This window comes from Gigantopelta aegis, chromosome 14 (genome assembly GCF_016097555.1).
Source record: "Gigantopelta aegis isolate Gae_Host chromosome 14, Gae_host_genome, whole genome shotgun sequence".
NCBI lineage: Eukaryota > Metazoa > Mollusca > Gastropoda > Neomphalida > Peltospiridae > Gigantopelta > Gigantopelta aegis.
The window spans coordinates 8932954-8951944 of record NC_054712.1 but is presented as its reverse complement, the minus strand read 5'-3'; the positions used below and the strand labels follow the sequence as shown (position 1 = coordinate 8951944).

General features: G+C 37.1%; 1 protein-coding gene across 1 annotated transcript; it reads right to left on the bottom strand.

Moving 5' to 3' along the window:
• Nucleotides 1–3790: 3790 nt before the first annotated feature.
• On the bottom strand, nucleotides 3791–11071 carry LOC121389054. The gene is made up of 4 exons (XM_041520671.1): nucleotides 10670–11071; nucleotides 9190–9302; nucleotides 5808–7411; nucleotides 3791–4287 (listed from the first exon to the last, which is right to left on the bottom strand). Exons 1-4 carry the CDS (start codon nucleotides 11069–11071, stop codon nucleotides 3968–3970), a joined length of 2439 nt encoding a protein of 812 aa, XP_041376605.1. The 3' UTR covers nucleotides 3791–3967.
• Nucleotides 11072–18991: the final 7920 nt, after the last annotated feature.

Below are 18991 nucleotides of genomic sequence, written 5' to 3'. Positions count from 1 at the left end.
TTCATTATGTCCGTTTCTCTATATGGAATGATTCTAGCAACTCGAATTTCCTAATATAAATGCTTTCGTGAGTACAACATTATTTGGAGGTAAAACAGTTTGGGTTGCTTCAGACATTAGGGTAACAAGACGACGCACTCAACACATTTTATTTACGGTTATATGGCGTCAGACATATGGTTAAGGGCCACACAGATTTTGAGAGGAAACCCGCTGTCGCCACTTCATGGGCCACTCTTTCTGATTAGCAGCAAGGGATCTTTTAGTTGCGCTTCCCACAGGCAGGATAGCACAAACCATGGCCTTTGTTGAACCAGTTATGGATCACTGGTTGGTGCAAGTGGTTTACACCTACCCATTGAGCCTTGCGGAGCACTCACTCAGGGTTTGGAGTCGGTATCTGGATTAAAAATCCCATGCCTCGACTGGGATCCGAACCCAGTACCTACCAGTCTGTTGACCGATGGCCTAACCACGACGCCACCGAGGCCGGTAGGGTAACAAGAAGCATATTGTATATAAAGGCACGGACAGTTTAAACAAGAAAACGAATTTAATATGTGATTTTAGTTGTAAAAACTTGCTCTGTTAGTCGATCACCGTCAGTGGGCCCATTGAGTTATTTCTCGTTCCAGCCAGTGCATCAAAGGGCGTGGTATGTGTTTCCCTGTCTATGGGATAGTGCATATAAAAGATCCCTTGCTACTAATGTGAAAAATGTTTTGGGTTTCCTTTTTAAGACTATATGTCAAAATTACCACGTGTCTGACATCAAATAGCCGAAGATGAATAAATCAGTGTGTTCTAGTGGTATCGTTAAACAAAACAAACTTTAAACAAACGTTTTTGCTTTGTTAGTTAAAAATGTTACAATGGTTGCAAATAAGTGAATCATCAAAAATATAAATTCTTTGATGAAAACTTTCCAAAAAAAAGAAAGAAAAACAAAAGAAAAAAGATGAAAGAATAATCATCACACAAACAATTTCTATTCGTGCCACTGTCTAAATATAGCAGGGGTTCTAGACTATTTTTAAAATTCACTTGCCATAGGGCCAGTGGATTTGAAAATTCACTGGCCATGGTGAAAAATTCACTTGCCCAATTTTAACTGTTGATAAAACAAAAAAACAGTAAATTAAAATAATTAACTTTATAATGTCCATTTTTCATACTGAGATCATGTTTAATCAATTTGTCACTTTACACAACAGATAGGCTCATTGGGCATGCTTTATGGTTTGTTTAGAAAAATATGCAAATAATTTTCATCAGTTTAGAATAAAGTTACCGTACCTATTAAAATTTTAATTTATTTGTTTCCACTAAAACCACCTAAGTTATAAAAAAATAATCCATGTTACCGAGATATTCCAACAATTATCAGCATTATTCATTTACTTATGAATGACTATAATAGTCATTGATAAATCAGCAAAATTTTGATATAACTATTACATATTCACTAGTTTCATCGGAGTACATATCATTAAATAAAATAATAAAAATTAAACTATTACAGATTTATATACACATTATAATAAAAACAGCTTTCGTTTCTGGAAAAGCCCAAACGGTAAAGGCATTTGAAAATGTAATGGGTCAGAATAGTTTACTAATATGTTGAAAACTAAATAGTTTGTACAACTGATAAGAAAAGAAAGGTTACTATGACAACCGATTTATATTGTGTACCAGAGTGCCAAATACCTTTAATACACCACCAAGGTTATTATTATTATTATTATTATTATTATTATTATTATTATTATTATTATTTTATCCATTCGATTAATATGATTCTGTAGGGCCTTTGGAAAGTATATACAATATTAACCATTATATTTATAAATTCAACGTGTTAATCAATCAATCAATCAATCAACCATTTGACTCGTGCTTACATCCACTGAAGGTTCAAGCACGACTGTCTTGGAAACATTCTCCGAGAATTCCCGATGGATGTGTCGAAGACTGAGGTTGGTGGAAGTAATAAGGCTATGGAATTTACAATTTGAATTAGAAGAGATTTTTAATGCATCATAATAACTAAATTTACAATTAGAATTTTAAAAATATAAATAAATAACTGTTTGCGTCAGTCCTAAATATGAAATGAATTAGTCGCAAATACAGCGGGCAGCCAAAACCTAAACATATATATTTGAAAAATGTTAATGTTTGACGTCCATGCAGGTGTGAACCACGGAACCCCTTTAGACAGTGTGTGAATTCATACACAAGTGTGTGAAGCGGTTCTATGATTCATAATTGCATGAACGTCCTAAAATTATCATATTCAATTTTTATAATTCCAAGTGCTTAACTATTTTCATTAATATAAAATACTATGAAATAACTATCGAACTCTTTCTTCAGAAATTTAATACACAGAATAACGGGAATAACCAGTCTATGTTTCGACTTTTTTCAGTCCGAAAGCGAATAAGGGAATTCCTACATTCTTTCATTCATTAATACAAACTATTCTAAACAATAAATAACATTTATTGATTCAACAAATATAGTAAATAGTCATTTAATTAATTTGAAAATACAGAAAGAAAACAGATGCAACGATCTATTTTGATTTCTAAGCACTGCCAAAAGTAGTGCTAAATAATTAAGTTTTATGCAGTAATGAATGTCGGTTTGTTATTTCCCTTTAATGCAAATGACAAAAACAAGCATGAATTCAAATGTTTTGTATCGATTTGTGAATAAATATAGCATAATTTTAAAAGACTTTTGATGTTATTTGAAATATATATATATACAGTACACATTTAAATTCTTCGATCTGTTCAAATATAAGTTTAATCATTCAAGTACATTGTACTCATTTTGAGGATATTGGGCATATATGGATATTCTCGTACTTTATTCATTAAACATATTTCATTTTACAAATAGTGTTTGTGCTTATAAAGTCTTATAAACTCATTTGAGTTCATTGGGCATTAAAGGGTTAAGACATGTAATATCATTTGGACCAATCCAGGCATTTACAACAAAGGACTATTTACAGATTGGAATTATATATAAAAATAAATACGCATCCAAACTTAGCTTAGAGTAGAGTATTATAAGAAAATAAAATTTTAAAACTTAATGCTTTCAAAAAACACTGGTTGTTTATCATCCAAAGACTGTGTTATGTTACTAACAACAAAAACGACATTCCATCGCAGACGACCAATATATTACACATCCCACCCACTAAAACATAAATTAATTATACTGATGGAAAGAAATAAAGGATCACACCAACACTAACTGGAAAAGTGACTGCAACCAAAACCGTGGAAGGTAAGCGTGTTACTGACATTCAGTCTCACATTACTGACAATTAATCTCACATTACTGACATTCAATCTCACATTACTGACACTTAATCTCACATTACTGACACGTAATCTCACATTACCAATCTAAAATACCAAGTGTCCCCTTATTTCTGTCAGTATATTAGTACTTTATACAGACATTACAACGCTAATAGTGACTGAGATGTGGTCTAAAATACCAAGTGTTCCCTTATTTCTCTCGGTATATTAGTACTTTATACAGACATTACGATAGTAATAGTTACTGAGATTTGGTCTAAAATACAAAGTGTTGCCTTATTTCTCTCAGTACATTAGTACTTTATACAGACATTACCACGCTGATAGTGACAGAAATTTGGTCTAAAATACAAAGTGTTGCCTTATTTCTCTCAGTATATTAGTACTTTATACAGATATTACCACGCTGATAGTGACTGAGATTTGGTATAAAATACAAAGTGTTCCCTTATTTCTGTCAGTATATTAGTACTTTATACAGACATTACCACGCTGATAGTGACTGAGATTTGGTCTAAAATACCACGTGTTCCTTTATTTCTTTCTCTTTCATAGCTGAAGAAGAGTGTGCGTATCCTCCCCCCACCCCCTTGGATCCGCGCATGTAGTTTGCGCTAGCTTCATCTCTTGCCTCTGAACCTGTTTCCGAGATTTTTGACGTAGTTGTTGTTGAACGTTGACCCAAACGGATTCCTCCACCTGGTTGGGCGGACGGGGTTGACGTTGCCACGGCTACTGCATGACTTTGACGTACACCTGTGCAGGCTTTCGCTGAAGGCCATGCCGCCTCTGCAGTATTTCTCCGTGTAGTGGCCGTAGTTGCAGACGGCGTACCTCCCACAGCTACCACGACACTGGTGCGTCTCGCCGTAGAAACGACACTGCAGCCTGGCAGAGTAGCAAGCAACACTGAGGACGCATGTACTGCTGACGCGGCATTCTGAAATAGATCAAAGAAAAATGTGTAAAAATATGTCAATTAAAATGTATATATGTTACAGTCAATGTGTAAAACCAGGCAATCTGTAGAATGCTTGAAAATTTCAGGCAATCTGTAAAGTAACTGATTCACTCAGGCAATCTGTATATTGCCTAAATATTTCAGGCAATATACACATTGTCTGACTTTTCAAAGATACACACACACACACACACACACACACACACACACACACACACACACACACACACACACATTGTATTTGTTTGATATCCTGTTAATTATACTGACACATGATACATCAGCTGATTTCACATTGCAAGTGACGAGGTTTTTTTATATATGAAATTGCTAAACCTAAATATTAGTTTTTATCTTAAAGTGGCAGACCCATGTTTTTAAACATTATGGCATATTTTTCACTGTTAGAGCCGTTTTTTATCACTGAAATCATACTTTACTTAGATTTTATTGGTTAGATTATTCTTTTCCGTACATTCAAAGTGTTTCTGGTAATCCTGGTGTTTTTAATATCACAAAATGCATTTTTAAAAACACATGTGCGTCTGAGAAGAAACAGTTATGGAATCGAGGTTTAGTCTATTTATATAAGGGTTTTTCTCCATTTCAATGTCACATACTCTTGTTTCACTCTGTTGTAACTTTATTCAAATGTGTTACAGGTTTCTAGATCTTATTGTCCATTTTACGAGTTGAAATTAGTTTTGCGACTTTAATATACTTTTTTTAATGTGGTCCAGATATGTACTATATTCAAGCAGCTGCTCAGCAGTCGTATTCCGTAGCTGTATTCCGTGCATGCATCATCAATTCATCTATCCAGCGAGCCAACAAGCCAGCCATCAAGTCACTCAAAGTATCCACCCAACCAGAACAGAACAGTAACAGCTCAGGCCGTTACACAACGGCATTATGAGGAACATGTAATAACAATATTTTACACTGACAAGATCCTGTCCTGGATGGAGGAGCCGGCGAGAGTCGACACTTGCGCCCATGACAGGCGTGTGCTACAACAGCTTGTTCTGAATGTGCACGTTAAAACCTATGACCTGACCTGACAAGATGGGCTTTACAGGAGATAATAAAATACTTCATGCCATTTCAACTTATTTTCGTGCTTATATCCAATTAAGGTTCAAGCAGTCTGTCCTGGGCACACACCTAAACTATCTGGGTTGTCTGTCCAGGACAGAGGGTTAGTTGTTAATTGTTTGTGGTTAGTGAGAGACAAGAGGGTGTAGTGATCTTACGCCTACCCATTGAGTCGCTAAAACTCGCTCTGGGTGGGAGCCGGTACCGGGCTGCGAACCTTGTACCTAGCTGCCTTATGTCCGGTGGCTTAACCACGACACCACCAAGGCCGGTCTATAAGATACTGCAGAATAAAACACTGATAATATGCTATGCTGAGCACCAACCCACCCACCCACTCAATCAATCAGTTTACTCAACCAATTAATTGTCGACGTCCAAGCAATGCTGAAATTAATACTAACCTCGTCTGTTGACAACCGGTGGTCTTGGTCTGGGTCTCAACATGGGCGTCATAGTTGGCGCTGACATCTTTTGCACCCAAGGGAGATGATCCTGGTAATCACAATAGAATGTCAAGAAGAACTGATCGTAGTTAAACTTAGGACACTGTGAGCCGCTGCCCGTGCCATAGTCCCACACGTCCAGTGTGGCATCTCCGTAATTCTTGTTGTACATCAGAGGACGCCGCGAGTCCAGTTCTATGACGCCGGAGCACGGCTCGAACGTGCCGGTCCTCGGATTCCTGCAGGACGTGTGGCAGATACGACCGCAGGAGTCGGCTGCTCGAAGCAGAACCCGCGTGACTCCGCGACCTGGATTCTTGACGGCAACGTAGGCGATGGACATCGTGGTGGCCAACCTCTGATCGATGATGGACGATTCCTTGTAGTACCCTTCGTAATTCAGACCCTGAGACTGAACGAAAATCTGCCCGATGCCGTCCTCAAAGCAGTGATTGTATCCCATGGGCGTCTTACCTCGTCTGCCTTCTATTATTCTTTTCGTTCTGGCATAAGCATTTGGCTGGTAGATGTCATTGGTACTGGAAATGTCTCCGTTGATCACCGGGTAGGATTTATATTTACCGAATCCTGGAGGTCTCAATGTGACGACTTTGACCGGCACGTACACCCACTCGTTGATATCACAGATTCCGTTTATGCAAAACGTGTTTTGGCATGGCTTCACGTTGTGCCTCTCTCTCTCGATGTGGCTGCACGGACCCGCTGGTGGCGGTGGGTTGGGACCTGGACCTGGGTTCACGGGGCCTGGGCCTGGGCCTGGGTTCACGGGGCCGGGACCTGGGTTTGGTCCAGGTCCAGGGCCAGGGCCTGGATTCCCCGGGTTTGGAACCTCACTGAGAGTTATCGGTATACAGCGACCGATGTCCACTCGACACCTGAGGTAAGGAGAGTTGCACGTAGGACGTTGTCTAGTGCAAGATGGCGACGCCTCGTACTCCACGGATGTCATAAGCTGGTCGCTGTAGCCATCGCCGCATGTCAGATTGGCCGCCAAATCCATGACATCATCACGCCCATGGAACTGTATGTTATGGTTCATCGGGTAATTTCCAGATGGGTCGATATTTAGCTGATTTCTCAGCTTTGTTCTAAACAGTTCCCAGATGTAGTCGACGAACGCGTGGTGCATGAAGAACATAGGGTCAAATGGTGCAGACTCTAAAGCTTCCATGTCCCCTCCAATAAACAAATGGACCCCTCCGTGTTGTACTTCGATATCATAGTCAGGGTCAGAGTTGGGGGCGATGATTTCCGAGTGGTCGTTGCGGGACAAAATCATTTCTATTGACTGTCGTGAGTAAAGCTGTCCGTCAGAACCGACATTTCTTATTACTGGAGGCTGGCGGCTGTTTTGGTTGTTGGGATTCGGAGGACGCCTCCATCCCGCGAAAGGACCAGTAGTTATTGGACCATTGCCGTTACCCATGAATTCAGGACTGAACATGTAAGACTGGGATGGGTCTTCTAACTCGTTGTCCAAACTGCTGTCCCAGTATGGAAGACAGACGCCGGGAACCTCATCACCGAGAGCTATTTCCAGCCTGCAATTAAAGAATAAAAAAATCATGAATTATAACAACGGTAGAGCTAATTTTGGTCTTAACGTTAGATTAGATAATTCATGAAGTGCTGTATCCGGTAAAACCAATTACTTTTGACTGAGGTTCAAAATCCTGGTTAAGCCAATGCTCTTACGGCTGGCAATCAAATCACCTTTGCGGCCAATCAGCAGCAACATTTTCTTCCAATGAAAGGAGTGCCGATTTTCTTTATTTTATTTCGTTGTAATCAAAATTGATTTTTACTGTTAGGTTATGCAGTGTTGAAAGGGTGTCCAACTCGCGTAATTAAGGTGTTAAAACAGGGCTGATTCCTGCATCTAGAATTGGATGCCACACCATGTAGTGTCTTACCTGTATACTGAGGTTTAATGAGAGTTGCTTCCCATTTTTTACCCAACCGGTCTAGATGGTGTCGTGGTTAAGCCATCGAACATAAGGCTGGTAGGTACAGAGTTCGCAGCCTGGTACAGGCTTCCACCCAGAGCAAGTTTTAACGATTCAATGGGTAGGTGTAAGACCACTACACCCTCTTCTCTCTCACTAACCACTAACAAACTAACAACTAACCCACTAACTAATCCTGGACAGACAGTTCAGATAGCTGAGGTGTGTGCCCAGGATAGCGTACTTGAACTTTAATTGGATATAAGCACGAAAATAAGTTGAAATAAAAATGAAAAAGTGGTAATATACTTCAGTGGGTGAACTTGATGTTTTTTTGTTTATTAGAACCTACTCTAGTCTGCTAAGGTAGAAAGTCAGACATTGTTTTTCCAGTTTAATTGCTCTATAGGCATGTGTATACTCGGCTATGTAAAACCATTGGTGAGATCCCCCCCCCCCCCCCCCAGTGAGTAGCTATAGGTGTAAGGCCATGCAACCGACGTATCTCTCAATAACAAGGAACTATTACCCCCCCCCCCCCCCCCGTCTTTGACAGACAATCCTGACAGCTGAGATGTATCATCAGAACAACATGCGTGAATCTTAATTGGATATATATATATATATATATATATATATATATATATATATATATATGTGTGTGTGTGTATGTGTGTATGTGTGCCTGTGTGCCTGTGTGTGTGTGTGTGTGTGTGTGTGTGTGTGTGTGTGTGTGTGTGTGTGTGTGTGTGTAAGCATTAAATAAAAAATTTGGAATGTTTTTTCGACACATAGACTATTGTTATCGATTAGTGGTAAAGTAACGCCTTGAAAAAGGACACTATGTTAATAATTAGAGAAATAATTATAGTATGTTACATTTATTTTCATATCAAAATTGCTCTGTCACTGTCCTCTGTCTGTCAGTCCGCCTACCTGTCTCTCAATTCACCCCTCTCTCTCTCTCTCTCTCTCTCTCTCTCTCTCTCTCTCTCTCTCTCTCTCTCTCTCTCTCTCTCTCTCTCTCTCTCTCGCAAACACAGTTAAAGTTTAGTTTGTTTAAAGGCACCACTAGAGCACATTGATGAATTGATTAATTAATCATCGGCTGTTGCATGTCAAACATTTGGTAATTCTGACACATAGTCATCAGGGGAAACCCGTTACATTTTCCCATTAGCAGCAAGAGATCTTTTATAAGCACTATCCCACAGACAGGAAAGCACATACCACGGCCTTTGACCAGTTGAGGTGCACTAGTTGAAACGAGAGAAAAAAAACCCAATCGGGTGAATAGATCCATGCGGAATCCTCTACCAAATCAATCACATACTAAACCATTTTGTTTTTGCACTAAATATGTTTATACTTACATGAGTAGATATACCCTGTGCCAGCCTAGAAAACAGGGGCCACCGTGGGCCTTCAATATGACCATCTCCGAATGCAACATAGCAAGCGCATCGTACACGTTCGGTTGAACTATCTGCAAAACAAATAATACTTTCTACACAACAAATACAGCGCATCGTACACGTTCGGTTGAACTATCTGCAAAACAAATAATACTTTCTACACAACAAATACAGCGCATCGTACACGTTCGGTTGAACTATCTGCAAAACAAATAATACTTTCTACACAACAAATACAGCGCATCTTACACATTTGGTTGAACTATCTGCAAAACAAAATGGTATATTATAAATTACAGTCACCACGTGCATTTATAGATATCTATGTCATATTAGATGCAAAAAGAACCAATGAAATACGATAGAGACATTAAAAGACAGTATAGAGCCCTTTGTGTACGTGCGAACATGTTGCTGCGGCGATTTACAAAATGTTCAGAATCTGTTAAAACACAAAAATGTGTGAGTTATTGTAGTAATTTGTACGCGGGTGCATTATAGGTAACATTTACGCTGGATACCATGAAGGATCTTAACATATGCTGTAACAATGCATACCGATGGATGATCGGACATGTGTATGTCAAATCCGTATGTGTAATTCGCTGGTACAAGCTACTGTATGTGATGTATACTTATGTATGTTCTATGGAAACAGTAAAATGTTTTATATAACGACGCACTCAACACATTTTTATTTACGGTTATATGACGTCGGACATATGGTTAACGACCACACAGATAGTGAGGGAGGAAACCCGCTGTCGCCACTTCATGGTCTACTTTTTTTGATTAGCAGCACGGGATCTTTTATATGCACCACCCCTTAGACAGGATAACACATACCACGGCCTTTGATATACAGGCTTTCTGTGTAAGACTATATGTAAAATGTTTGACATCCAATAGCCGATGATTAATAAATCAATGTGCTCTAGTGGTGTCGGTAAAAAAAACCTTTAACTTTCTACCAACTCGTTCCAGCCAGTGCTCCACAACTGCTGTAACAAAGGACGTGGTATGTACGATCCTGTCTGTGGGATGGTGCATATAAAAGATCCCTTGATGCTAATGGAAAAAGAGTAACCCATGAAGTTGCGACAGCAGGTTTCCTTTCTTAATACATGTGTGGTCTTTAACCATATGTCCGACGCCATAAAACCGTAAATAAAATGTGTTGAGTGCGTCGTTAAATAAAACATTTCCTTCCTTTCTTCTAGTTTATCAAAGCCCGTGGTATGTGCTATCCTGTCTGTGGGATAGTGCATATAAAAGATCCCTTGCAGCATTAAAAATGTAGCGGATTTTCTCTGATGACTACGAGTTAGAATTACCAAATGTTTGATATCCAATAGCCGATGATCAATAAATCAATACTCTAGTGGTGTCGTTAAACAAAACCAACTTTAACTTTTTTTCCTTCCTTCTACCAACTCACCGTGTTCTGTTTGAGTCCATTTAAGGCTCTGTGAAAGTCGTTTCTCTGCTGCGTGGTGAGCATCCTGTATTCTTTCCTCACGCACCTCGTGGCCTGCCTCTTACCCAAACGTCTTCCGAAGCGTTCAATTCTGGCTGTCAGCTTGTTCATGTACATACGCTGAGAACTCGTCAACCGGTGACGGGTGTTCGTGAGGGTGAGCGCCGCCTCGCAGTGCCAGGTGAGGAACTTCCCTACCACCCTGTTGAGGGTCACGTTAGAGAAGCGCGTGTAGCACTGTGAAAGCTTGGGCGTCAGGTTGGATTTTCTGATGCCGGAGAAAACCCCCGGCAGACAGACGACAAGGCAGATGAGAAGCCATCTTAGTTTGAGTTTCGACAAGAGGCCTTCTTTGTGGTCCATGAGGTAGTTTCAGAAGATCTGAAAGAAGAAAAAAAGAGAATGGGAATATGGTCGTGTGACAGGAATGGGCATAGTGTAGAAACGCTAAGATTCAACTGGCAAATCACTACTAAATATTTAAAGGGTGTTTTGTTTAACGACAACACTAGAACGCATTGATTTATTTAGATTAGAGAGAAAACTTGGTAATGTTTCCATTAACAGAAAGGAATCTTTTATATGGACCATCCCACTGACAGGATAGCACATACCACGGCCTTTGATATGCCAGTCGTTGTGTACTGGCTTGAACGAGAAATAGCCCTAAAGCACTCCTAAGAACTCATTAAACCTTAGTATAGAGACAACACACTACGTGATATGGCATTTGATTCTAGATACAAGAAGCAGCCATGTTTTCACACCATAATTTAGGAGAGTTGCCTCCCTTCCAACATGGCAACATCTGCGAGCCACCTTCGGTAAGATTTAAGAGTCACTACACTAACATTTCTCTCACTATCCACTAACATCTGGTCACTGTTCTAGACAGGTATGTGCCCAGGACAGCGTGCATAAACCTTAATTGAATATAAACACACAAATATTAAGTGATTTGGAAGAAAATCAATAATTAAGTGATTTGGAAGAAAATCAAAATAACACATCAAAGCAGGAGACTTCTTACTAGAAGTTACCGCTTTACCACACTCGACTGCCTTTACTACAGTATACTACTATAATATAATACTATGGTATTTTACTACAAAACAATTATACTGTGCTGAGAATAATAAGGACCAGTGGACATATTATATACATGTAATACAACAAACAGCCCGTGATATTAATATTCGAAACAAGTGTAAATAATCGAGATGGGTGTATCCCTGTTGGACAAAATAGTCTCACATATCATAAACACTTGCTTGCGTAATTCGTTAAACAGTGCCAGATGTTTTTAGTTCTATGCGAGTCTTTTTAGTGAGGCTGGAATTCCATTATTTAACAATAATAGCAATGTTAACATAAATTCCACTTTTTTTTTCGTTACAGAATGCTTGGACGGTACAAAATCTCGGAATTCCTTTTATATAAGACCATTTGATCGTCATTTACATGGATGTAAACTTCTTTTACAGCATACTACATTCCTCTTATCCATAAAAAAACCACAATAGCCCCAAGTCCGTCGTGACTGTTCTTAACCGGAAGATCCCCCAGATATTTTGCTTGCGCAACACTATATTATTAGTGGTTTCAAGGAGATTACCAACTGTGATGTTTTAAACATTTCGTTTAAATTTATTTTTTTAAATGCACCATTCTAAAACAGGTTAAAATAATAATAAGCAAACCCAATAAACCAGAAAATACAGAACATTTATCAGTTAAAAGACAGAGATTGTAATAATAATGAAAGTTAAACGCGCAGACCCTAGTTTCAGCCCGTAAAAATGGACACCCAAGTTTAGTTAATCTACAAACCTGCAACACACATTTTGATAAGGTTATAACAGAGAGAAACTAAAGTCTGTGATGTTTAAACATGGAAAATACCGTCAAAAATAACTTGAGCTTGTCTTATTAACCATTAATTCTTAGACGAACGTGCGTTTTTTAAAAACTAGGGTATGTCGCTTTAAAAGTCAAACTAAACTAAAGAATTATAAATATTATATAAAGGAGCCATTTTAAAAAGATTTCAGCAAATAAAAAATATTTTTTATTATTAAAATTACATTTTACTTGCATTTCCGTGATTAGAATATGAATACCGTATCTCTTTAACCCATACAGTTCTGGACTTTTTAATGTTTTCTAATATTTTAATATCGATGTTTGTCTAAAATAATTCTTTGTACGTACGAATTCATTATTTATTCCAACGACCAAAGGAAATTTGAAAACAGGAAAAGGCAGGATGTGTGTTTATTTTGTTAGGGGAGGGGAATAAACGGACGTCTTTCTAAGGCTGAAAACTCAGGATAGTCCCTTTAAAATCCCAAACAGAACAAATACAATTAATTAATGGTGTTTACCATTTTAGATATATATTTGTATCTTCCAGGTATATATGTTAGCATTTAGATAGTCCTCAATAATAATAACAACAACAACAACAACAACATCAACAACAATAATATCAACAACACCGACAGCAATAACAATAACAACAAAAAATAATAATAATAATAATAACAACAATAATTGTGATTATAACAATATTATTATTATTATTATTATTATTATTATTATTATTATTATTATTATTATTATTATTATTTATCGGATATTGCTGTTTTTGTTAAGATTATGGCCTACAAAAAACAACAACCAAAGAGTAAAATTTTAGTTAACAAAAGAAACTCACCCAAAACTGTGTTTATGTGATTCAGGTAAAATATATTCCAAATGACTTCTCCGGTTTGTTCTGTGACTATTTATTAGTAGCCGAGTACAGGAAATACCAAACTAACCAATTGAAAAAATGACCATCAATTGTCCAGTGCGTCACAGGCCATTTGTAAGATTCTGACACCATGGCACAAGATGACCTCTTTCTGTGACCACGTGACCTCTTCAGTGTCGTCACGCGAATGCCATTCCTGTCATCTGACTTGTCAACCAGCGTGTACATGTCATCTATTGTTTGATCGGTAACGGACGCACACACGTCACTTACAGATATACACTCCTAAAAACAAAATAGTCTTCACCCAACATACGGTTAACGCGTTAAGGGAAATTTTAATTTCTCCGTAACCCATATACCTGTATATATGTAAGTGTGATAACGAGTTTGACTGCACGTGAAGTATTATTCGTGTAATCTCTTGCATCACTATTTATTTCCTTCTTCTTGTTTTATTTCATATTCTTTTGCATATAATATAGTTCTTGTCCACTGGACAGGGTTATCCAGCTTTTGCACGGTGCTACAAAAATATGACTGACCCTAGGGCTAGATAAATCTGTCTGACTCGAGGGCTAGCCAATTTCTACATATGCATGACGTCATAACTCATGTTTTAAAACGATTGACGTCATAATTCAAGGTTTTAAAAATTCTCTTTGCCATTTCACGTTGTATCGTTGTTTTAAAAATATTTTAACAAATTAATATTTTTAACTTTATATTTATTGTTAAGTTGTTGCCTTTTTATGTCGTTGCATAAGTTGGACTATATTTTTCAACGTATGATTCAACGAGTTTCATTGTTTGTAGGTGAAATGTTTACGAATCGTTCAACAATAAACAAACTGTACGTAGCTTACAAAATTAAGGTTTTGTTACTGTAATTAAATGGGCAAGAAAAAGAATTAATCACCGTTGTGACAAAATATTTTGTCCCTCGGGTTGGAATTGCCTTATCTATACCTCACAACGGTGATTGATTCTATTATTCCTTCCACTGGTTATCATTGACTGTTTGAATGTAGTTTAAATAAACAGCTATGTAATATATGTCACCATGTATATTGCATGTATATAGAAGAGGGCCTCGTAATTTGTCAAACTTGTGCCCGATTCGTTCGTTCTTTGTACAATAAAATGTGTTTTTATTCAATAAACCCATATACGTATTTACGTATTATACGTAACCTGCAACAATATCCTTCTGTGGCTAAGTCTCTTAAAGGGACATTCCCGAGTTTGCTACATTGTAAGATGTTTCAGACTAATAAAATATTTCTACGATTAAACTTACATATTAAATATGTTTTCTTGTTTAGAATATCAGTGTCTGAATACTCAATGTGTTTCTGGTCGTCTTAATATTTGTAAGAAGCTCGAACTGGATTTGGTTTTCAAATAATTTCGTACGCACGAAAGAATATATTTTAGGAAATAAAATGAAATTTAACCTAGTACAAATATTAGAACGATCAGAAACACGTTTAATATACAGCCACTAATATATTATGCAGAAAAATATATTTGATATGTAATTACAATCGTTAAAAAGTCTTTGTTAGTCGATAACATCTTTAAAAATGCAACAAACTCAGGAAAGTCCCTTTAATACGCGTGTGCGTATCAGTGCATTATAAATTACGTACACGCATACGAATTATGGACCAATGGGATTTGCGCCATAATTTGGTTCGAATTTGAAATTCAATATGATGAATCGAGATACGGAATTTTTTTTTTTCTTCTAAATTTTAATTTATTTACTTGTGATATTTGTATTGTTTGCATATCTCTTTACAATGTGTTTTAATTTAACTTTTGAATTTTTCTTTTGATGTTGATCATTTGCACTGTGTTTTAATTTAATTTTTGAATTTTTATTTAGATGTTAATCATCGATTCATTTATATATTTAGGTTTGTTTGTCACTTTGTCTGACGCCCAATAGCCGATGTATGTTTCATGCTGGGGTGTCGTTAAACGTTCATTCATTTCTTATGGTGAAATTATAAAATATATTTATTTATTCTTAAGTTGTTTTTAGTTAAAATGTTTTTTCTTGTTTAACGACACCACTAGAGCACATTAATTTATAAAATTAATCATCGGCTATTGTATGTCAAACATTTGGTATTTTAAAGGGACATTCCTGAGTTTGCAGCAATTTTTAAGATGTGATCGACTAACAGAGACATTTTAACGATTGTAATTACATATCAAATATATTTTTCTGTATAAAATATTAGTGGCTGTATATTAAACGTGTTTCTGATCGTTCTAGTATTTGTACTATGTTAAATTTCATTTTATTTCCTAAAATATATTTTGAAGACAAAATCCAGTTTGGGCTTCTTACAAATATTAAGACGACCAGAAACACATTGAATATACAGACACTGATATTCTAAACAAAAAAATATATTTATCATGTAAGTTTAATCGTAGAAGTATTTTATAAGTCGGAAACATCTTACAATGCAGCAAACTCAGGAATGTCCCGTTAACATATATATATATATATATATATATATATATATATATATAAAGCAAAACAAATGCAACCCCCACCCAGCCCCCTCCCCTTCACAAACACAAAAACACCAACACACAAACAAACGAACTCGACAAGCAAAAGTGCCTTGTTAATTTTTGTTTCCATAAAATATGAAGATCTCCAACAGTCGTAGATCAAAGACATGGTTGCGGACTATCTTCTTCGAATCTTCTAGAAATCTGTCCGATGCTGGGGGAGGGGGGACATAGCCCAGTGGTAAAATGTTCACCTGATGAGCTGTCTGTCTAGGATCGATCCCCGTCGGTGGACCCATTGGGCTATTTCTGTTTTCAGCCAGTGCACCACGACTGGTATACCAAAGTCCGTGGTATGTGCTATCCAGTCTGTGGGATAGTGTATATAAAAGATCCCTTGCTACTAATGGAAACATGTAGCGGGTTTCCTCTCTTAGACTATATGTCAGAATAACCAAATGTTTGACATCCAATAGCCGATGATTAGTAAATCAATGTGCTCTAGTGGTGTCGTTAAACAAAACAAACTTTAACTTTTGTCCGACGCTGGTTGTCTACGACTGTCTTCTCATAAACTATATATTTTACATATTTTATTAGAAGTAGGACTTAGTTGAAATATGCCCGTTTGATTTACTAGAGAAAATTTAATATTTCTGTGTTCTTGTTTTTCGTTGATGCCTCTCCCCTGCGTGTGCTGTAACCTCACTGTGGTGCAGGGGTGTAACATTCTCTTTGAGAATGGCCAATACAGCACAAAATTGAAGTTTTGAGGAAAATTCAGTATCCGTAAAATTCTGTGATATTTGTGTTTTTGCACAGTTCTTTACAATGTTCTTTACACTGTTTTTGTTTAAGTCTTGAATTTTTATATTGATGTTGATCATCACTTTATTTATTTTCATTACCATTGTATGCCACCCAATAGCCGATGTATTATTTGTGCTGGGGTGTCGTTAAACATCCATTCAATTCAATTCGTTGATGCCTCTGGTTATTTTAGTCTATGTACGGCTATGTTTTTTGTTCCTCTCAGTCATATTAATGATTAATAGGGGACCAATTCTTATTGTCAGAATAATGAAGGATTTGCCGTCAGAGTCGCAATAAACACAATGGGAAAGTACGATGTGTTCAAAACATGACGTACTAGATCCACGTTTGCGGTACTTCGAGTGCAATAATAAACTTCCGGCAGTCTTAATTTATTGTTGTGCTTATAGAGTAAATACGACCAAATTGAACCGCATAGATGACGCATGTGGCCAAAACTGAAACACAGAGCGTCTCAATCAACACATAATATCGTATATTACACATAATACCGTATATTACACATAATACCGTATATTACACATAATACCGTATATTACAATGTTTACCGTATATTACACATAATACCGTATATTACACATAATACCGTATATTACAATGTTTACCGTATATTACACATAATACCGTATATTACACATAATACCGTATATTACAATGTTTCTTGCTTAAAATAAATCAGAAAAAAAAGTGAGCGGTGTTTAAAGGCCCAGACCCTAGTTTCAGCTCGTGAAAATGGACACTAAGCTTAGTTAATCTACAAACCTGCAACACATTTGAATAAGGTTATAACAGAGAGAAGCTAAAGTCTGTGATGTTTTAACGAGGAAATACCGTCCAAAAATAGACTAGAGCTTGTCTCGATAACCGTTACTTCTCAGACGAACGTGCGTTTTTAGTATTATGGAAAACGCATTTTGGGGCATTACAAAAACCTGGATGACCAGAACCACTTCAGGTGTACGTAAATGAATATTTTAAATAATACAATGTAAGTAAAAAGTCATAGTGTTTAAAAACTAGAGTCTGCCACTTTAAGCTGCTAGTTACAGATATAACGGGACACGTCTTTGGCTATCCTAGTTCCGCACACAAATTGTCGTCATAATTTTAGTAGGACCCCGCACGTGTTTCAAGCACAATATTAACTAGTAGATGGATACCTGTTCAAATTAAATTATAAGAATTTACTCTTCTTGTGAAAAGAAAAAACATTTAGTGACAAGTCCTGTCACATATCTGATCAATGACAAGTTTGGTGTTATTAAATGCGATATTCAAAGTTAGGTGCACTTTGAACCGGTGAGATGCTATTTGATATACGGCAACCTATCTTAACAGAAATTCCCAGCCAATTTAATGATATTTTCCTAGAATTATTGGTATTTTAATAAAAAAGATAAGTTTGTTTTGTTTAACGATACCACTAGAACACATTGATTTATTAATCATCGGCTACTGGATGTCAAACATTTGGTCATTTTGATATGTAGTCTTAAAGAGGAAATTCGCCACATGTCTTCCATTAGTAGCAAGGATAGCATATGCTACGGCCATAGATATACCAGTCGTGGTGCACTGGCTGGAACGTAAAATTACGTATTAATTACATTTTCTTGCTTACAGTACAGTACCAATGTATATCGTATATCTAATGAGGTTGTTGACGTCCACGATTGTATGAAATAAAAAAACCCTGAAATACCTAGTACAGATACCATTGATTCGACGCAAGCTGGACTAAGCTGGATACCTATGCATGAACAATATCTCTCACTCTTTAGACCAAGTCTGTCAGCCCTTGCACTGGACACTAAAGTTTGTTTGGTTTGTTTAAGGACACCACTAGAACACATTGATTTATTAACCATCGGCTATTGGATGTCAAACATTTGGTAATTTTGACAAAGTCTTAGAGAGGAAACCCGCTACATTTTTCCATAAGGGATCTTTTATATGCACCATCCCACAGACAGGATAGCACATACCACGGCTTTTGATATAACAGTTGTGGTGCACTGGCTTGAACGAGAAATAGCCCAATGGATCCACCGACTAAAGAACTATAGTGTAACATGTGCAGACAAGGGTGTCAGACTAACACATGCAGTTACGGAATCTATTGGCATCGACTATTTTGCCAAAGACAGAACAGTATATAT

Excerpts from the sequence above, each read along its gene's own strand:
- LOC121389054 (XM_041520671.1), bottom strand. The coding sequence starts at position 11,071 with ATGGACCACAAAGAAGGCCTCTTGTCGAAACTCAAACTAAGATGGCTT. Across the intron at positions 9,303-10,669 it reads ATGGACTCAAACAGAACACG|ATAGTTCAACCGAACGTGTA; the intron begins GTGAGTTGGTAG and ends TTTGTTTTGCAG. Across the intron at positions 7,412-9,189 it reads CACAGGGTATATCTACTCAT|GCTGGAAATAGCTCTCGGTG; the intron begins GTAAGTATAAAC and ends CTTTAATTGCAG.